The sequence below is a fragment of the Brachyistius frenatus genome, unplaced genomic scaffold (genome assembly GCF_029030835.1).
Source record: "Brachyistius frenatus isolate BFR_SWC_R1_liver_20210118 unplaced genomic scaffold, ASM2903083v1 Contig_115, whole genome shotgun sequence".
NCBI lineage: Eukaryota > Metazoa > Chordata > Actinopteri > Embiotocidae > Brachyistius > Brachyistius frenatus.
The window spans coordinates 1,304,324-1,319,890 of NW_027210714.1; the positions used below are offsets into that span (position 1 = coordinate 1,304,324).

The 15,567-nt window shown below is 45.4% G+C and overlaps 1 protein-coding gene across 6 annotated transcripts in view; it reads left to right on the top strand.

Moving 5' to 3' along the window:
• The first annotated feature begins 754 nt into the window (after positions 1–754).
• Positions 755–15,567, top strand: part of LOC138629402 (calcium/calmodulin-dependent protein kinase type II subunit gamma-like) — a 34,091-nt gene continuing 19,278 nt past the window's right edge. For all 6 annotated transcript variants that reach the window (XM_069713060.1, XM_069713062.1, XM_069713063.1 and 3 more), the window contains exons 1-6: positions 755–892; positions 3,236–3,330; positions 9,678–9,737; positions 12,751–12,805; positions 13,017–13,082; positions 14,645–14,717. In XM_069713060.1, the coding sequence (XP_069569161.1) occupies positions 828–892; positions 3,236–3,330; positions 9,678–9,737; positions 12,751–12,805; positions 13,017–13,082; positions 14,645–14,717 (414 nt within the window). In that variant the 5' untranslated portion in view covers positions 755–827. The remainder of the gene's footprint in view (positions 893–3,235; positions 3,331–9,677; positions 9,738–12,750; positions 12,806–13,016; positions 13,083–14,644; positions 14,718–15,567) is intronic.

Consider the following 15,567-nt stretch of genomic DNA (forward strand, 5'->3'; position numbering starts at 1 on the left):
CATTAATCAATATTGATCCCCGGAGTGTGTGTCCGTATGTGCACGCACTTATGCGTTGTGTGTGTGTGTGTGTGTGTGTGTGTGTCACAGTTTGCCTCTGCTGCAGTGAGGTGTGACCCAGGGTTGGGTGTATCCCAACCAGTGCAGTAAAAATGCTGCTGGGATGATCACTGCAATATTTTTTTTTTTTTTTTTTTTTTAAGACAGGGAGCGGAGAGAGGGGGACTGAGTGCCAGAGGTTTTTTTTTTAATTAATTAATTAATTTTTTTTTAAAGCCAGTTATCTGCACCGTCGCGAGGCCGAGTACCTTTTTTTTTTTTTTTATTATTATTTTTTTTTAACAAGGATGTCATCTCACCGTGAGCTTAAAGCCCTCCAAAAGATTTAAGTCTAAAACAACTCAGCGGCATCTACCCACATTTTTTCAGTGACTTCATTTGGAACCGAAGGCCCCTGGTCTCATTGCTGCACGAGCCTATTCTCGCGAGAATTCCTCCCCTTTACTACACACACACACACACACACACACACACACCATCATCATCACCACTCCTCCTCCTCCTCCTCAGCCCCTCCCTTTCCGTCTCTGCTCGCCTCTCTCCTCTTCAGTCCTGCTCGCCTTGTCAGAAAGGTACTCCAGTGTTGGAGGCTAGGCTACCCTCCTCCCGGACCTCGTACGAGAGCCAAGCCAGCCCAGCCAAGCCAAGCCAAGCCAAGCCAAGCCAGCCGTCGTCGTACCCCCCCTTTTACCCCCTCTCTCCCCCCCCCAAAAAAAGAGGGAAAAGAAAAGAAAGGCTCGGGCTCCCGCCCTCTCACGGCTCCAACCATGGCAACCACCGCTACTTGCACCCGGTTTACCGACGAGTACCAGCTGTACGAGGAGCTCGGGAAGTAAGCGGCAGCCGTAAACGTTAACTGTGTGTCTCGTGTTTTGTCTTGTCGTTTCGTCCTCCACCTTCCTTCCTTCCCTCCACCTCCACCTCCACCCCCGCAACCTCGCCGCGCATTTATTTCTCGTTAGCCGAGCTAGCAGGCGACAAGATAGCAAAAAAAAAAAAAAAAAAAAAAAGTATAGCGGAAAAGACTTGTCACGTTGAGCGCGTCGGCCGGTTCGTCGGTTGTCCGTTAACCGGGGGAGCGTGGTCGTTTGTAGTTTTGCGTGCCGAGTCGGGCTGAATTAACCGCCGCTGTCGGCTAACTTAGCCGCGGTTACAACGGGCTCCCTGACGTTTCAGTTGGTCGCCAACGGGGCGACCACGCCGATGTTGATTAAAAAAAAACTACCCCCCTCCTCCTCCTCCTCCTCCTCCTTCCTCCTCCCTCCTGAGTTTAGCCAGCGACGCGTTGCGTCTTTTTTAGTCGCCGGTGACGGGTGAAATAAACGGGCACGTAGGCGGGGTGCAGCAACAGCTGGGTACGAGCCCTTCCGCGTTTGCTTAGCCGGTATTTTCTGGTCCGCCGGACCCGTCGGCGGGGCCCCGGGGAGGCGGCGGAGCCGGAGCCCTGTGACATTTCACCGGCCCCCGCGCCGGGTCTTGACAGCTCCGTTGCGGGCTCCGTAGGCTGGTGATCGCGAGCTAACTAGGCCGACCACTCTTTCTTTTTATTTTTTTCTTCTTCTTTTCTCCCCCCCCCCCATCCCCTCCACCTCCTCTTCCCCTCTCCCCCCCCCCCCCCACGAACAGCTGCAGATGATTTGTGTGACCGTGTTGAGTAACGCTACGTACCCCTGGATTACTTAATGAGGAAGTTATTCAGTCCAGGTTGCGCCTTGCTTTCATGTTTGCACACTGTTTTGTAATGCCCTGCACGCTCCGCACACCAGCTGGTCCCCCCCCCCCCCCTATCCCTCTCCCCCCCACACACACGCCGTCACGTTATCAATAAATGCATCGTCGCTGTGGGTCTTAAAAAAAACAAAAACGGAGCTAATCCTCAAACGCTGGCAGTTATAAACAGGTAATTTGGCATTTACTGTGTGGGAGGCAGTGACGTGTTTTCTCGGTATTTTGATGACGGCAAGAAAACCGGACCGCTACCGCCTCTGTTACAGCAGCGGCGGCAGCATCTGTTGTTCTTGGCCGCTGAAGGCTTTTTTTTTTTTTTTTTTTTCTCCCCCCCCCTCCTCTCCCTCGCCTCCTCTTCTTCCTCCCTGTTGTACCCAAAAATCAGCGACAGCAGGGCGACATCGGCCTCGTAAAGATACACTGGCCTTAATTTCCAGCTGCCGTTTCCACTCTGTCCCTAATAATTGACAGTAATCGATGACACTGATTGCACAAGCCAGTGCACTCGCTCACATGCGCACACCTACAGCGCACATCCCGCACAGCGGATCTGGCCTCCCTCTCCCCTCCCTCTCCCCTCCAAGGCTGACCACGCACTTCGGCTTACATTTCTGCAGCCGTTTGTTAATGCCTTTTGCTCCCGTCATAGGTTATTAACGTCAAGGCTCCGAGTTGTACTTGTGTCACCTGTCACCTCTCATTTAGTGGTAAATAATGCAAACTTGAGAGCAGAGCGGAGTGCAGCAGAAAGTATCAGCTCTCCATATATCACCCAGGGTAGTAAAAAGCAAGCAGCCTTCCTTTTTCAGGATGACTGTGGAACGGCTAGAAACTGCAGGCTGCTAAGCACTACAGGAATCATGTATAATTACTTCTGTAATGCTCCGAGTTGTACATTTACCACAGCCTTCATCTGGGTCAATATGAAACTCTTCGGGGTAGCAGTCGTCTTGCAGTGTACTTTGCACTTCCTTCTATGTTTTGCGCAGATTTATAACTGTGAATGATTTAAATGTTGATTATCGCTGTGTTGACATGTAGCCCGGTCTTTGTGCTGGCTGTGGCAAACTGGATTTCCTTTGGGGCCCAGGTTGCATTGTATTGTGACCATATCGAAGATTAGCAACATTCATTTCTAATCCAATACCGTGGCTGATATCAGCGTGAGTCATGCTTGACGAGCAGGTTGTACTGCTGCTGGTTCGCTTGATTGTTTCACCTTTTCCGGTTGTATACACTGATGCTGTCATAGTAATGACTGTATAAAACTCTTCTTTTTTTTTTTTTAAACACAAAAAAAAACAACCCAACCTGTGACAGAGGGACAGATTTGTTTTCATACACAAACAAAACCCCTGCCACATGTGTGGATGCAGTTTCAAATGTCACACTTTGTGTATGCGTGAGATGAAGCTAATTTTTGGTTCTTCATCTTCTTTCTTCTTAGGGGAGCTTTTTCAGTGGTGCGTAGGTGTGTAAAGAAGTCATCAGGACAGGAATATGCTGCAAAAATCATCAACACTAAGAAGCTGTCTGCAAGAGGTACGGTAACACCATTCACACTCAGACAGACACTGATATCTGCACGTTTGCTTTGTTTCTGATAAATATCGGAAAGTAGAGCAATTTTCTTTTTCCGCCTGGTATGCGCTGAAGTTTCTGTAAATTCCATTTGAGAAGTAGCGAATAGATTCAATAAGAAGTGCAAATGCCTGTTTGCGGCTAATCCAGTGAACTAAACACTTGACATGTCAAGGTACTTCATCCTATCGATGGATAAATCTTGTGAATTCCATATTCTCATAAAGCAGTTCAGCTCATTGATTTGCAGCTTTGTCTGCTATGGCCTACTAGAGATATTGAAGTTGTAACTTCACTAGTACTGTGTGGCAAAGTCTTGGCTGGTTCATGTCATCTCACTCTATGTGTCATCATATTGCGAAGCCTCAATGGAAATTGTGCACATAATTCCAATAGCCGAGGAAATATCTTATTCAGTCATCGTGTCTGTTGGGAATTCTTATCAGCAATCGCTTTGATAGTTTAATTATGCTTTTTCTAAACACTATATTGAATGACTCTCAGTCGCTGCTCTGTGGTCTAATTAGACGACCGCTGTACAATCAACTGATCTAAAATTCAGAGGAGCTCTACGTGGAAAGGTCACGCACACACACGTGACTGAAATGAAACGATAAAAAATGGCAGGACAGAAAGGTTTTTCTCTCTCTCTCTCTCTCTCTCTCTCTCTCTCTCTCTCTCTCTCTCTCTCTCTCTCTCTGTTCACAAGTTAATTGCGGATTTGACGTGTTCATGTTGCTCCACGGTCCGCACCTGAATTTCATTTGTTGCTAGGGTTGCGCGTCTCCCTGCAGAGTTCCACTCCCACATGTGCACGGCTGATGTGGCATGCCATGTCGTAATGATGACGTGAGCTCATGTCACTGTGTCAGTACCTCCCCTGGCTTCAGACCGAGATACTTAATTGCTTTCTCCTTTTTGGATCTGGCAAATTGGACCGGCAGACTCCTTTCTGGTGTACACACACACACACACGCACACACACACCTGGCTTCCTTTGTTCTCCTTTCCTGCACTCTCTCATTACATCTCTCCGTCTCTTTCTCAGCTAGCCTCTCTCACTCATTGCCTTTCTCTTCTCTTTCTGCAAAGGGGGATTGGTTTGTATTGAGGCTAATCCACTTATGCTAAATGTATCTCATCAACCACTAAGACCCCACAGATTCCATAGGTGCCTCCCTGTTTGCCCTCTTGTTGTCTGTGTCTGATGGTGTGTGTGTGTGTGTGTGTGTGTGTGTGTGTGTGTGTGTGTGTGTGTGTGTGTGTGTGTGTGTGTGTGAAAGAGAGACGGAGAGGGCAGAGAGTAATACTAATAGAGCATGTCTGTTTTGTGTGAGTGTGTTGTAATGCTATTATTGTTCTATCCCTGCCATCAAGTGTCCACATAGGGCAACTTCTAGTATTAACGTCCCACCAAGGAAAAGTAAAGCCTCAGCAGAAAACTGTTGGCTCTTTGCAGAGGCAGGGAGTACAATGTAGGCCTGTGTATGTGTGCGTGTTTGCCAGGGGAGAAGAAAGCTGGCCAGGAGAGGAAGAGGAGGAGGAGGAGGAGGTTGATTTTTAAACAGCAAAGTCTTGCAAGGAACTCGGTGACGCTCCATACCAGTAAAGCAAGGTGAAATGAGACAGAGAAGGAGGAGAACATGATAGAGTGAGCGAAGGAGAGAATAAGATGAGGAGAATTGCAGTAGGCTGCCGTGCCGACGCAACATGCACCTACACGCAAAACATAACACATCGTCCACACCAGGCGGCCAGTGCGTGAGCAGGCAGCTTGCCCGGTAGGATTTGGGTGGGTTTTTTTTAGCCCGATGGGGCGAGTGTGACCTCACGCGTGGCCTGGTGGGTAAGTCTCTCAAAGCTCTGGTAAACACTGCAGTAATCTGAGGAGGGGGAGGGAGGAGACGGGGGGGGGGAAAGGGGAGACGGGGAGAGAAAGGAAGGAAACCAAAGAAGGAAGGAAGGAAGGAGGGAGGGAGGGAAGTGAGGCAAGACGTGATGTCAGGGATGGATGTAGGCAGTTGGCTGCGGGATAGGCAGCTCAGGATGAATGCAAGTGGGCAGCAGCACTCGGCTCACTCATTACCCTAAAGACAGACGCCTGATTATCATCCAAGAGAGAAGAGGGTTCTTAAACTGTGGTAACGTCAATTAAACAACCAGGTAGGGTCTTATTCGGTTGGCAAAGATGAGAATAAGTTTAGTGAAGTAAACTAAATCCATCACTCAAACAATGTCACTAACAGCAATGTAATGAACCAACCGAGTTCAAATCTAAATCGGTAATGTGTCTATTACAAACTGTTTGTCATATACATAGTTAGCAGTCATATATCATATGGCAGTGCGCAAAGTGCTGCGTTGGTGTAATGCGAGATGGCAGAATGAATGCTCCGTTTTATTTTGTTGATGATTGAAATGAGTCTTGAAAGTGGATGGCTGCTGCATTGTTTGCTGCAAGTGTGTGCATGTCAGTCAGAGTGAGACAGACTATCCAATTTAATGACTACCTTAACACTGAGCGCTGCCAAGACCTTTAGATCGCTTCCCACGTGTCCGACTTGTTCAGCAGGATGACCAGTCATAGCGGGAACGTCATCTTTCTATGTGGCGAGCTAGCTGACTACCTACAGCAGCTATAGCCATGAAAAACAGTGGCAGAATAATGACTACCAAAATGCGGGGACATCGAATCAGCTGGATAAGTTGTTGTAAGTTGACTTAAAGAAGTAACGACTCCTCAATCAGCATATCATTGGAATCATCTCAAAATAAAAGATGAGCGTCTCCTGGGAGCTGTTACAGCAGCTCCTACGTTGACTGAAGAGTGAAGGGTGAAATTCTCTGAAAATATTAAGGATGCTGGGTTTATATCAGTTAGACTTTTATGAATGAAATGCTCGTGCAGCTAGAGGCAAAAAAAAAAAAAAAATGCTGTTCGTGATCGACATTTGCCCGGCAGCTAATTTACGTTTGAGAGGGTTGACTAGTAGCCAACAACAAGCTAACCGGGCATGAGACGCTAAAAGCACAGACCAGAGACATCCCGTGTTTGACCGATCTCCTTCCATCGACGGGCTTTTCTGTCTCCGTTGTTATAGTTACTGGCATAAAGCTCCGGGTAGGCGGACACAGCCAGAACAAACTTCTCCATTTTCTCGGTTACTGGGGTGATGAGGGGGACGAGTCTTGCCCTGCTTATTATTTAATTGGTGGCCAGAAAAGGAGCAACGTCACCAGAGTTTCAACAAGAATCACTCCGAACAGACATGGAAACAATGTCGGGGGCGCTCTGAGTAAAAGTAAAATTGAGGAATTGGAACGCATCGTTGGATATTTGCACCGAAACAATATCCTATTTTACACCACGAGTAAGAAAGTGAAAGATATTTAATGCTATGAAGAGCCGTATCCAGTAAAAATCCTCTGAAAATGGTGAACCTCATCCTGGAAATGCTGCTACATTATCAGTGTTGACATGCTGTGTTTGATTCTGTCAGTGTTTCCCAGTTCCAACAGTTTGGATGAAAACTTGCCCGAAACAGATTGAACTGAATCCTCAAGCTTTCAGTCAGATTGTCAGCTTTGTGTGGCAGCGAGAGGGGTGTTTGTGTGTCTCTGTGTGTGTTATGTGTGTTATGTGTATGTGTCTGGTCCACTCCATCCTCCTCAGCTGATGTAAGATGGCTGTAGGCCCGCCCCATGGCAAAGCAGATGGCCAATTAGAGAGCAGCAGGAAGTGGCAGTAATTACCCTCCAGCCCTCTCTTTCCTGTCTTCCTCTACCACACACTCTCGCACCAACAAATAAGGAGATTGAATGAATTAGTGAGTGCTGCAGTGACACTGCACCATGGTAGACGGCTATACACAAACACACGCACGTACCTACACACACACACACACACACACACACACACACACACACACGCACACACACAGGGGAGCTGTGATCCTCTTCGAGCAAATGGACGTTTCATGTAATCCTCCCTCCTTCTCTGTCTGCCTCTCCGTCCTGCGTCACTGGTGTAATTAGAAGGAGGTTCAGATCTCTCCCTTATTCACTCGCTTTCTCTCCGATGAGGGAAATCTACACCTGCAGGGAGACGACAGGGGGGTTAGTGGAAGGTAGACGTGCCGCCGAGCGTAGCGCCGTGTTGCAGGATGGAAGACGCAGCTTCAAAACACCTGACTGCAGCTTCCGAGCGCCTCCGAATCGGCAACAAGTTGTAGGGAATCAGGAGACGAGAGACTCGGCAGACTTGACAGTCAGAGATGATGTAGAAGCACACAGAGAGGGATGCGGAAAGTGACGCCGCTGTTTTCCCGATAGTGTGCCGTCAGTTTACGCCCGTGCACGCTGTGTCACACCTGTAGAGGAACAGTTCGGTAAGGTGATTGCTCAGCAACGGCGTGCGAATTTGATCTGCGGTTGTTGCTGCACTGGGGAAATGAATGCAAATCTGAGTGAGCCTGCTTCTGTGTGGTGTAATCGCCATGGAGCTGTGGGGTTGAGCTGGCTTCACCACCGTGATAACACGCATACACAGCCGCACACTGACTCATATTGGATCTTCTTTACAGTTACCCCGAGCGACCTCTGACCTCAGCTGCATGACTAAGGGATGGTTGTGGCTAATGCATCCCACAGTGATTAGATTGGGTCGTTTTCAAAGTGGCGTGCGGTTTACAGACTGACATCTCGTACAAACACGCACATGTTCACATATGCCGCTACAGGATTTTGGAAAATCCTCAAACGCGGATGTTGGTTTGGACACGACGAGGGTGTGTTTCACGCTCGCATCCCCTCCCGGCTTAAAGTGCAAACACCGCAGTGTTCATTAACTGGTTTTCACACCTGACGCTTTGCACACAGACAAACACGTACGCTCACGGTTGTGCAAACTCCTGCTCCTGTTGCTGCGAACAAACGGATTATTTAGCATGTTTGAACTAAAGTCTTAAAGCTGGCGGCGTTGCGTTCTGGCTGCGACGCGGCGACCAAACCTGATCACGACCATTCGGCACAATACTTGCAGTGCCGCAAGTTTCAGGTGCCGACACCCAATCACATCACTGCATCGAGGTTCATCACCCGATCATTCAAGTAGAAGAAATTCGTTCTCCTGCGGGCAGGCATGGTATGAAATATAGATCCATGTTTTTAAACGCAGCCAACTGTTTTAACTTTGTGTGTCGGCTACTGCGCAACAGAGTAGAAAACAACAACAGCAACAATAAATGCAACGTAAAAAGACAAATAAAGAAAGCATTTAATTACGTAGCCTTCTTACCCCTGCTAGAAACACAAAAAACTTTGGAGAAGTGGATTATTGGTCACAGGCGGCACTTCTTTTCTGACTGAAAGACATTTGTGGTTATTCTGTTGACAAATACGACCAATATGATGTTTTCTAAATTGGTGAGTACGAGGTTCCCAGTGGTCGAGTGCTTGAGACCGGGGCTGTGGTGCTATTTGTTGAAGTACCAGAACGCTGTTTCTGAGGTTGTGTAACCACCGTTACACAACCTTGCCGTCTCCTGGCAAGTTTACATGGAATGGTCAATAATGTATATTTAATTGATTTGATAAAGTCAACAATACAGTCGTGTTGACATTTAAGGTATATTGATTGATTCACAATGTCAACTCAAAGCTTTTTGATCTGCTACCGTTTGCCCTGAAAAGTTTCCTTCTTGAATTTCTTAACAAGGTTTTTAAATTGTGAAACATTTGCAGGAACCTGTTGCGACAGAAATTAGACAGTCACACTTTGAGTAATACAGTACAACCATTGAAAATAGCCGGATTATATTGTATACGATGACCGTTCTGGTTTTTATTGACTCCCTTGCATGACGTACACTTTAGAGATGATTGGAGCTTTAAGCACTTAATAAATGAACATTTTCAGCCATATAAACACAATATCCTCATTCCATGCATGTCACAACGCTCTCGCTCCCTCTTCTACCTTTCCAGTCTGTGGCTCGACTATCACCCATCAAATAAAGTAAACATGTCTAACAGGTGACTAAGAATTAATTAGTGATCAACCTTTTATTGACACATGCGCCACAGGAACATAGAATTATGTGTTTTGTTATTTTATCCAACCCTTTCAGCAACGATAGACAACTGTACAGTTGTTCTGTACAAGCACCATAAATGCTGACTTCACCGAAATGAATTTGCTAACTGACCGCTGTACTATCATGTGATCTGTTAATGTGCTGCTTAAATCATTTAGACACTTTTCCGCTCTGTGATTGAACTCGTCTAAACTGTCATTTTTGTCCCCTCAGACCATCAGAAGCTTGAGAGAGAGGCTCGTATCTGCCGTCTCCTGAAGCACCCCAACATTGGTGAGTTTCTGCGCACGTGACCAAATGTGTGATGTGTAGTTCTGCGTAGTTCTGTGTAGTTGCTTTGCTTTAGCCAAACGCAATCCTAATATTTGGTGTTTGCGCCAGAGAATTTCCCAAATATTGCCCATCAGAATCGATACGTAGAGCATGACCGTTCATCTTTGACCTTGGAAATCCTTCGGTGCGTTACATAAGCACATGTGCTCTGGTAATGTGCTCCCATTAATGCACATGTAAGCATAAAACTAAAAACAAAACAAAAATCAGCATTCAAATTCAGAATAACTCAATGACCCAGTTGATACAGAAATTACAGGGAAATTAGACATGTGGTCAGAAGCGTTAATTATAAAGTCATGTAAATAGAAATATAAACCATGTCTTTCCTGTACCACAGTAACCTGGTTTAATATCATCCAGCGTACATGCTGACCCAAAAAAAGGCCCAATGTTGGCCATACAGTCGACTCTCTTTGCACCTGTCGGCTATCTATAGAAATAAGGGTTTGATTGACAGGCTTTGTTTGGTTCCACTGAAGTAAACCTGTTATCGTTGCAACAGTTACCATATTAAACCCGAGTTTAGCCTGAAGATAGCGGGTTTCATGTGAACATTATAATCAGAATATGATCAAAAATAGAATTCATGATGAGTATACGAGTCACACGTAAACCTACTAAAATTATTTTTGTAGTTCAGAGAAGGCAAAGAAATACTGTGGAATCTGCTCGTGATGATTCACATCAGCAGGTTTTAGCCTTTATTGTATTTTAATATCGCTGTTTAGAATTAATATCAAGATGCTTATGTTGAATTTTCTTTTTACTTTATAGTACGCTGTATTTAAGAAAGTCTCCACTTTATCGTGCCTTCAAAAAAACCCACAAAAAAACAACAACATTCGTCTTCCTGGCAGGTGTGCTACTCTCAGCCAACAGTCCCACAATGCAATGGGTCAAATTTTATAGATGTGAAATTTACCTAAAAGTAACTCTGCATCTGGCAGTGACGACACAAAATGATGGTTGTTATAAAGAGAATAGTGAGGGTGTGTTGTGACAAGAGAAGCTAACGGATCAGCCAGAGTAACAGGGCACTGAAGGTTAACTTGAAGCACGCTCTTGCTGAGTCATCGTCTATGTCAGATGAGTTTGTGAAAAATGTCCTCTGGATTTTGTTTTTGTTTTTTTATAAACCTTTCTGATAAAAATTCATGTCACAATGTTGACAAAATTAAATGCATAATGCAACTGTAATAAAGATGCCCAGAGCAGACGGGTGTTAAAAGGGCACAAAGGGGGGGAAAAAATTACAAATCAATGACACCTTTCCTACTGCACTCCTTATTTCTCTTTTTCCTCGTGTCCTAGTTTTCTGTCAGCCCCCCCCCGGCACTCATTTGCCCCTCGCCTAGTTTTCCTGTCCCCCAACTTCCCCCTCCCTCCGTGTAGATTTTTCTCTCGCTCTTGTCCTTTCGCCTCTTTTTTGACATATTTTGGCATTGTCTACGTTCAAACTTTAGACAAAAGAGGGCGCAAAAAAAAAAAGAGACAGATGGAGAGAGGAAAGCGGGAGGAGTAAGAGACAGATGGAGGGAGAGCGAGAAGACGGGAGGAGGAGGAAAGAGCAGTCGCTCTTGTTTCTTGCTGCAGGGGCATCCTACTTCATCTTATTATACAACTGATATTCACTTTACGTAACGATAACGGTTTCCCTCCTGACGCTAAACCTAAGCTGTATATCAAGCCCCATCCTCTAATGCCTGGATCCTGCTGCCTCGATCCTGCTTTGTCATTCTGCTGCTGTTTAGTTAAGTTGACAGTAGGGCTCGGGTGGTTACCGCATAACCGCAGTATCGTGGCAGCCAGAGCTCATTACTCTATTCGCCACTTCTACTTCTGTTCTTGACCAAGTTTGTCTCCATCAGGCAACAGTTAGGATTTTTGTCACAAAAAAATATATGTATATATTTCCCAGACCTCCTATTTTTTTTTAAATTAATATTATTATTATTATTATTATTATTATTTGCAAAGGTCTTGTGTTGTTTATTAAAAAAAAAAAAAGGGGGACATGTTCCTGTAACGGAGCCATAAAAGTGACAGGAGAAAAAAAAAAACTGCCACAAAACACAACAATACAAGTTGCTCTAAGTGGATGTCCAAATTAATCTGCATATTCTTGGATCGACATGAAGTTAACTTCTGCAGAACTGTCGCCACAGCTTCTGTGTCTACTTAATAACATGTCAACAGGGCAGATGCATCAGTAACTACTATTTGTTTTTGGCAAAAATACCCCCATAGCGAAGCGTCCTAGTTGCCTGGTGGTTGAGGCACATATCACACACATGCCCCGAAAGGAGCGTTTGCTGCTGGCCTGTTGTATTGTACTTAATTCTTTCCCTGTCAGTGGGTTGAATTTTGTGGCTGATAGGTTGAAATATTAGAAGGAAGACTGTTAAAGGAGAAAGAGCCTTAATAAGTTGGTTGTGATGGGAGATGTGCCTGCGACAGGCTCTTAAAACAGCTCGGAGAAATGATGACCTCGAACGTGCCACTTTGGTTTAAAACCTGCCGTGTCATCACAAACTACCATTGCAGTTCCTCTTGGCAGGCACATCTCGTGCATATGAGGAGTGTTCATTAACATACATGTTAAACTATCTTTGATTTGTCCCCCAAACAAAACGCATTCCAGACATCATCACTCAGTTTCAATAATGGTAGGGAGTGTGGGGTTGAATTAAATGCTGGTTAATTGCCTTACCGCTGGATGCTCTCAGATCTCTGGTAATAAAAATTAAAAAAAAAATCAATACATTACAATCTTGGTTGACATTTATTTCTCCAGCTCTGCCTTAGTCTCGTCTTCACATATTTTTATTTTTTTAAATTTTATTTTCCGCCTCATTTTATGGGCAAATTTAACAGTCAAATTTCGTCCCCTTTTTATTTATTTTACCTTACTGCTGTCTTTATGTCTCACTTCCCGTCCTCTCTCTTGCAGTGAGGCTGCATGACAGCATTTCAGAGGAAGGCTTTCATTACCTAGTCTTTGACCTGTGAGTATATTCTGCGCACACACACACACACACACACTGACATTTTATCTATGTGTGTGACTGCGGTTTGTTTGTGTATGCTAACAACTTCTCTCTGCTGCCTCCCTGGTCTCTCTCTCTCTCTCTCTCTCTCTCTCTGCCTCTTTCTTCCCTTCCTTCCTTCCTTCCTTCCTTCCTTCTTTCCTTCCTTCCTTCCCTCACCCCCTCCCAGGGTGACAGGAGGAGAGCTTTTTGAAGACATCGTAGCCAGGGAGTACTACAGCGAGGCCGATGCCAGGTGAGCGCCCCGTATGAAGCTGCTCTGTACATGTACATGGGCGCGCACACAACGCTGCAAACATACAGCGTAATCCTGTTGAATATATGAATACACTCTCTCATTTCATACGAGGGAAAACACAGGCACACGGTGGCGCATGTAATTGGTTTACTTGTATACTTGTCAGGAAATGTCTTCCTTGTATATTTAAGGAGCGCAGAAACAAATAGTCAATCAACAGTGAATGTTATCAACAACGGTTATTGGTTTTTGTTGAGTTTATGTCCTTTTATAAGGCAGAAATGCAAACATGAGAACATTTTATTACTTGGTGTGAAATTACTTTGGTCAGTTTGACGTCACTGTGGCTTCTGTGAAATCGTATCGGCCGTTTTACAAAATTTTCTGACATTTTGCGACATATCTAAGCCGCCTCTTCTTCTTTTCTCCTGTGGTTGTGCAGCTTGTGAGTTCTGTCTCCAATTGTATTAGGGGTCTTTGTCATTTTGTCCATAAGAGGTGTGGGGGGGGGGGGGGGGGCTTTGGAAATGCACATGCAAGCACACAAACCAAAGCCATGCGGATTACGACTGACACACTTTTCCCTCGCTGGGCCCGACCTCTGACCCATTAACCTTTCCAGAGACATGAACATGAACATGAGCCTCAAATAGTGGAACCGTGAAGGCCGACGCTTCGGTCTGTGGGACAGTAATCAGATGGTTTGTAGGAAAGATTTTACAAGACGCATGGTGAGCCAACACACTCTGGCAGGCCAGCGTGAAACATGCTCATCAGCCAGAATAGAGAAATAATGGCAATGGTTTTAGTGGCAGCTGAATTGACGCCCCCATTATTAAAATTGCTACTGGGATAGAGATTTATTGACTGTGTGTTGTAAGGCCTCCCACACGCAGTTACTTAGTATTGATTATCTAAACCACAGTACCTGAATAATGTCTCTGAAAAATAATAGTGATTATATAGAAATGTTTGTGATACAACTGACCGTTAATTCTCCATCCACCGACATCGACTACAACGGAGGTGTTTTTTCCGTTTTGTATTCTTTTAGGGATCCTAACAGCTGTTTTCTTTATCGATTAATCCAATTCTGTTTTCTCTTTTCTTGGTGCACTGTTGTCAATGAAATTACAGAAAATTGTGAGAATGTCCATCATAGATTCCTGAAGGCCACAGTGAAAATTTTCATCCAACAAGAAGCAGTGACAATGTACTATTTGGCATTTTGGCTTGGAAAATGGCATAAACGATCAGATAATTGTCAGAATTGCTGTGTCGATTGACATTATCTACATCCCACATTTTTAAATATTTATTTTGCCCACACACAATTTGTCTAAACTTCATATTTCAGTCATTAAAAATGTACAACGGCTCCAGTTTCATGTTGTCAGATTTACAGTGCATCGGTTTTGTAGCCGCATCATAATCCAGCCGGCTTCAGCCAAACACATGACACGCAAATTGTGTTGACTAGTAATATGTGATGTTTTTGTGATGAAGGGCAGCGACTGACACGTCTTCCTCTCCGCTTGTCCCCTCCTCTCTCTCCGTAGTCATTGCATTAGTCAGATCTTGGAGAGTGTCAATCATATCCACCAACATGATATTGTGCACAGAGACCTCAAGGTGAGTGGCTGCCCGTTGCCGTGACAACCACACACTCACACACACCTGCTCGTGGCCATGGCAACACACAGATGGCTCTCGGTTGCTCTGTCTCTCTCTTTCTCCCTTCCTCTTCCTCTCGGCAGTTTTGCTCCCATCCCTTTTATTTCTCCCCTGCGTCCCTCCCCCGTCTACCCGTTTTTTGTCTCCCCCCCCCACTCCGTTCCTCTATCTGTCATCAGATCTGTCAGCCTGTCTGTCCTTGACCAGAACTCTGTAAGGGTGTGTATGTGCACATGCATGCATGTTCATGTGCAGCACAGAGATGGTGAGTCATGATCACGTGGACGGGTTCGTCTCTCACCTATGGCAAGGAAAAGACAAGGACTCAAACAACACATACGAGCGTGAAGCACACTTTGTACCACTGCGAAGGGGGTGGGGGGTCCATTATGAAGGAGGAGGTGAAGACAGATGAACCACGGGAGTTGCCAGGACAACCCATGTGACATCACACCACCCGTGGAGCAACGGGGGGAGGGTCTTGAGTTGTCCCAAATTGCTGATTGGCTCAAAGGTGAAGAGTAGAGGAAGAGAGCTTCTCTGCTACCTCCAGTTTTGTACTTAACCCAGTTTAAGATGATGATCATAATTGTGGTCGGTAGGGCGATAATAATACATATTAAATTGTACCTTTTCAAGCAGAGGCTGTAACGTGTGGAGAAAAACCTCTCAAGGGATGTCTGAGACGTGTGTGGGCGGCTTTTGTATGCGTGTGGGCGCTCTGTTGCGAAGAATAACGCTATTACCTCGAGCGCTGCCTGTCTGATTTGTTGGCCTTTTATCCTGAGTGGGCTTTTTACTGCGGCCC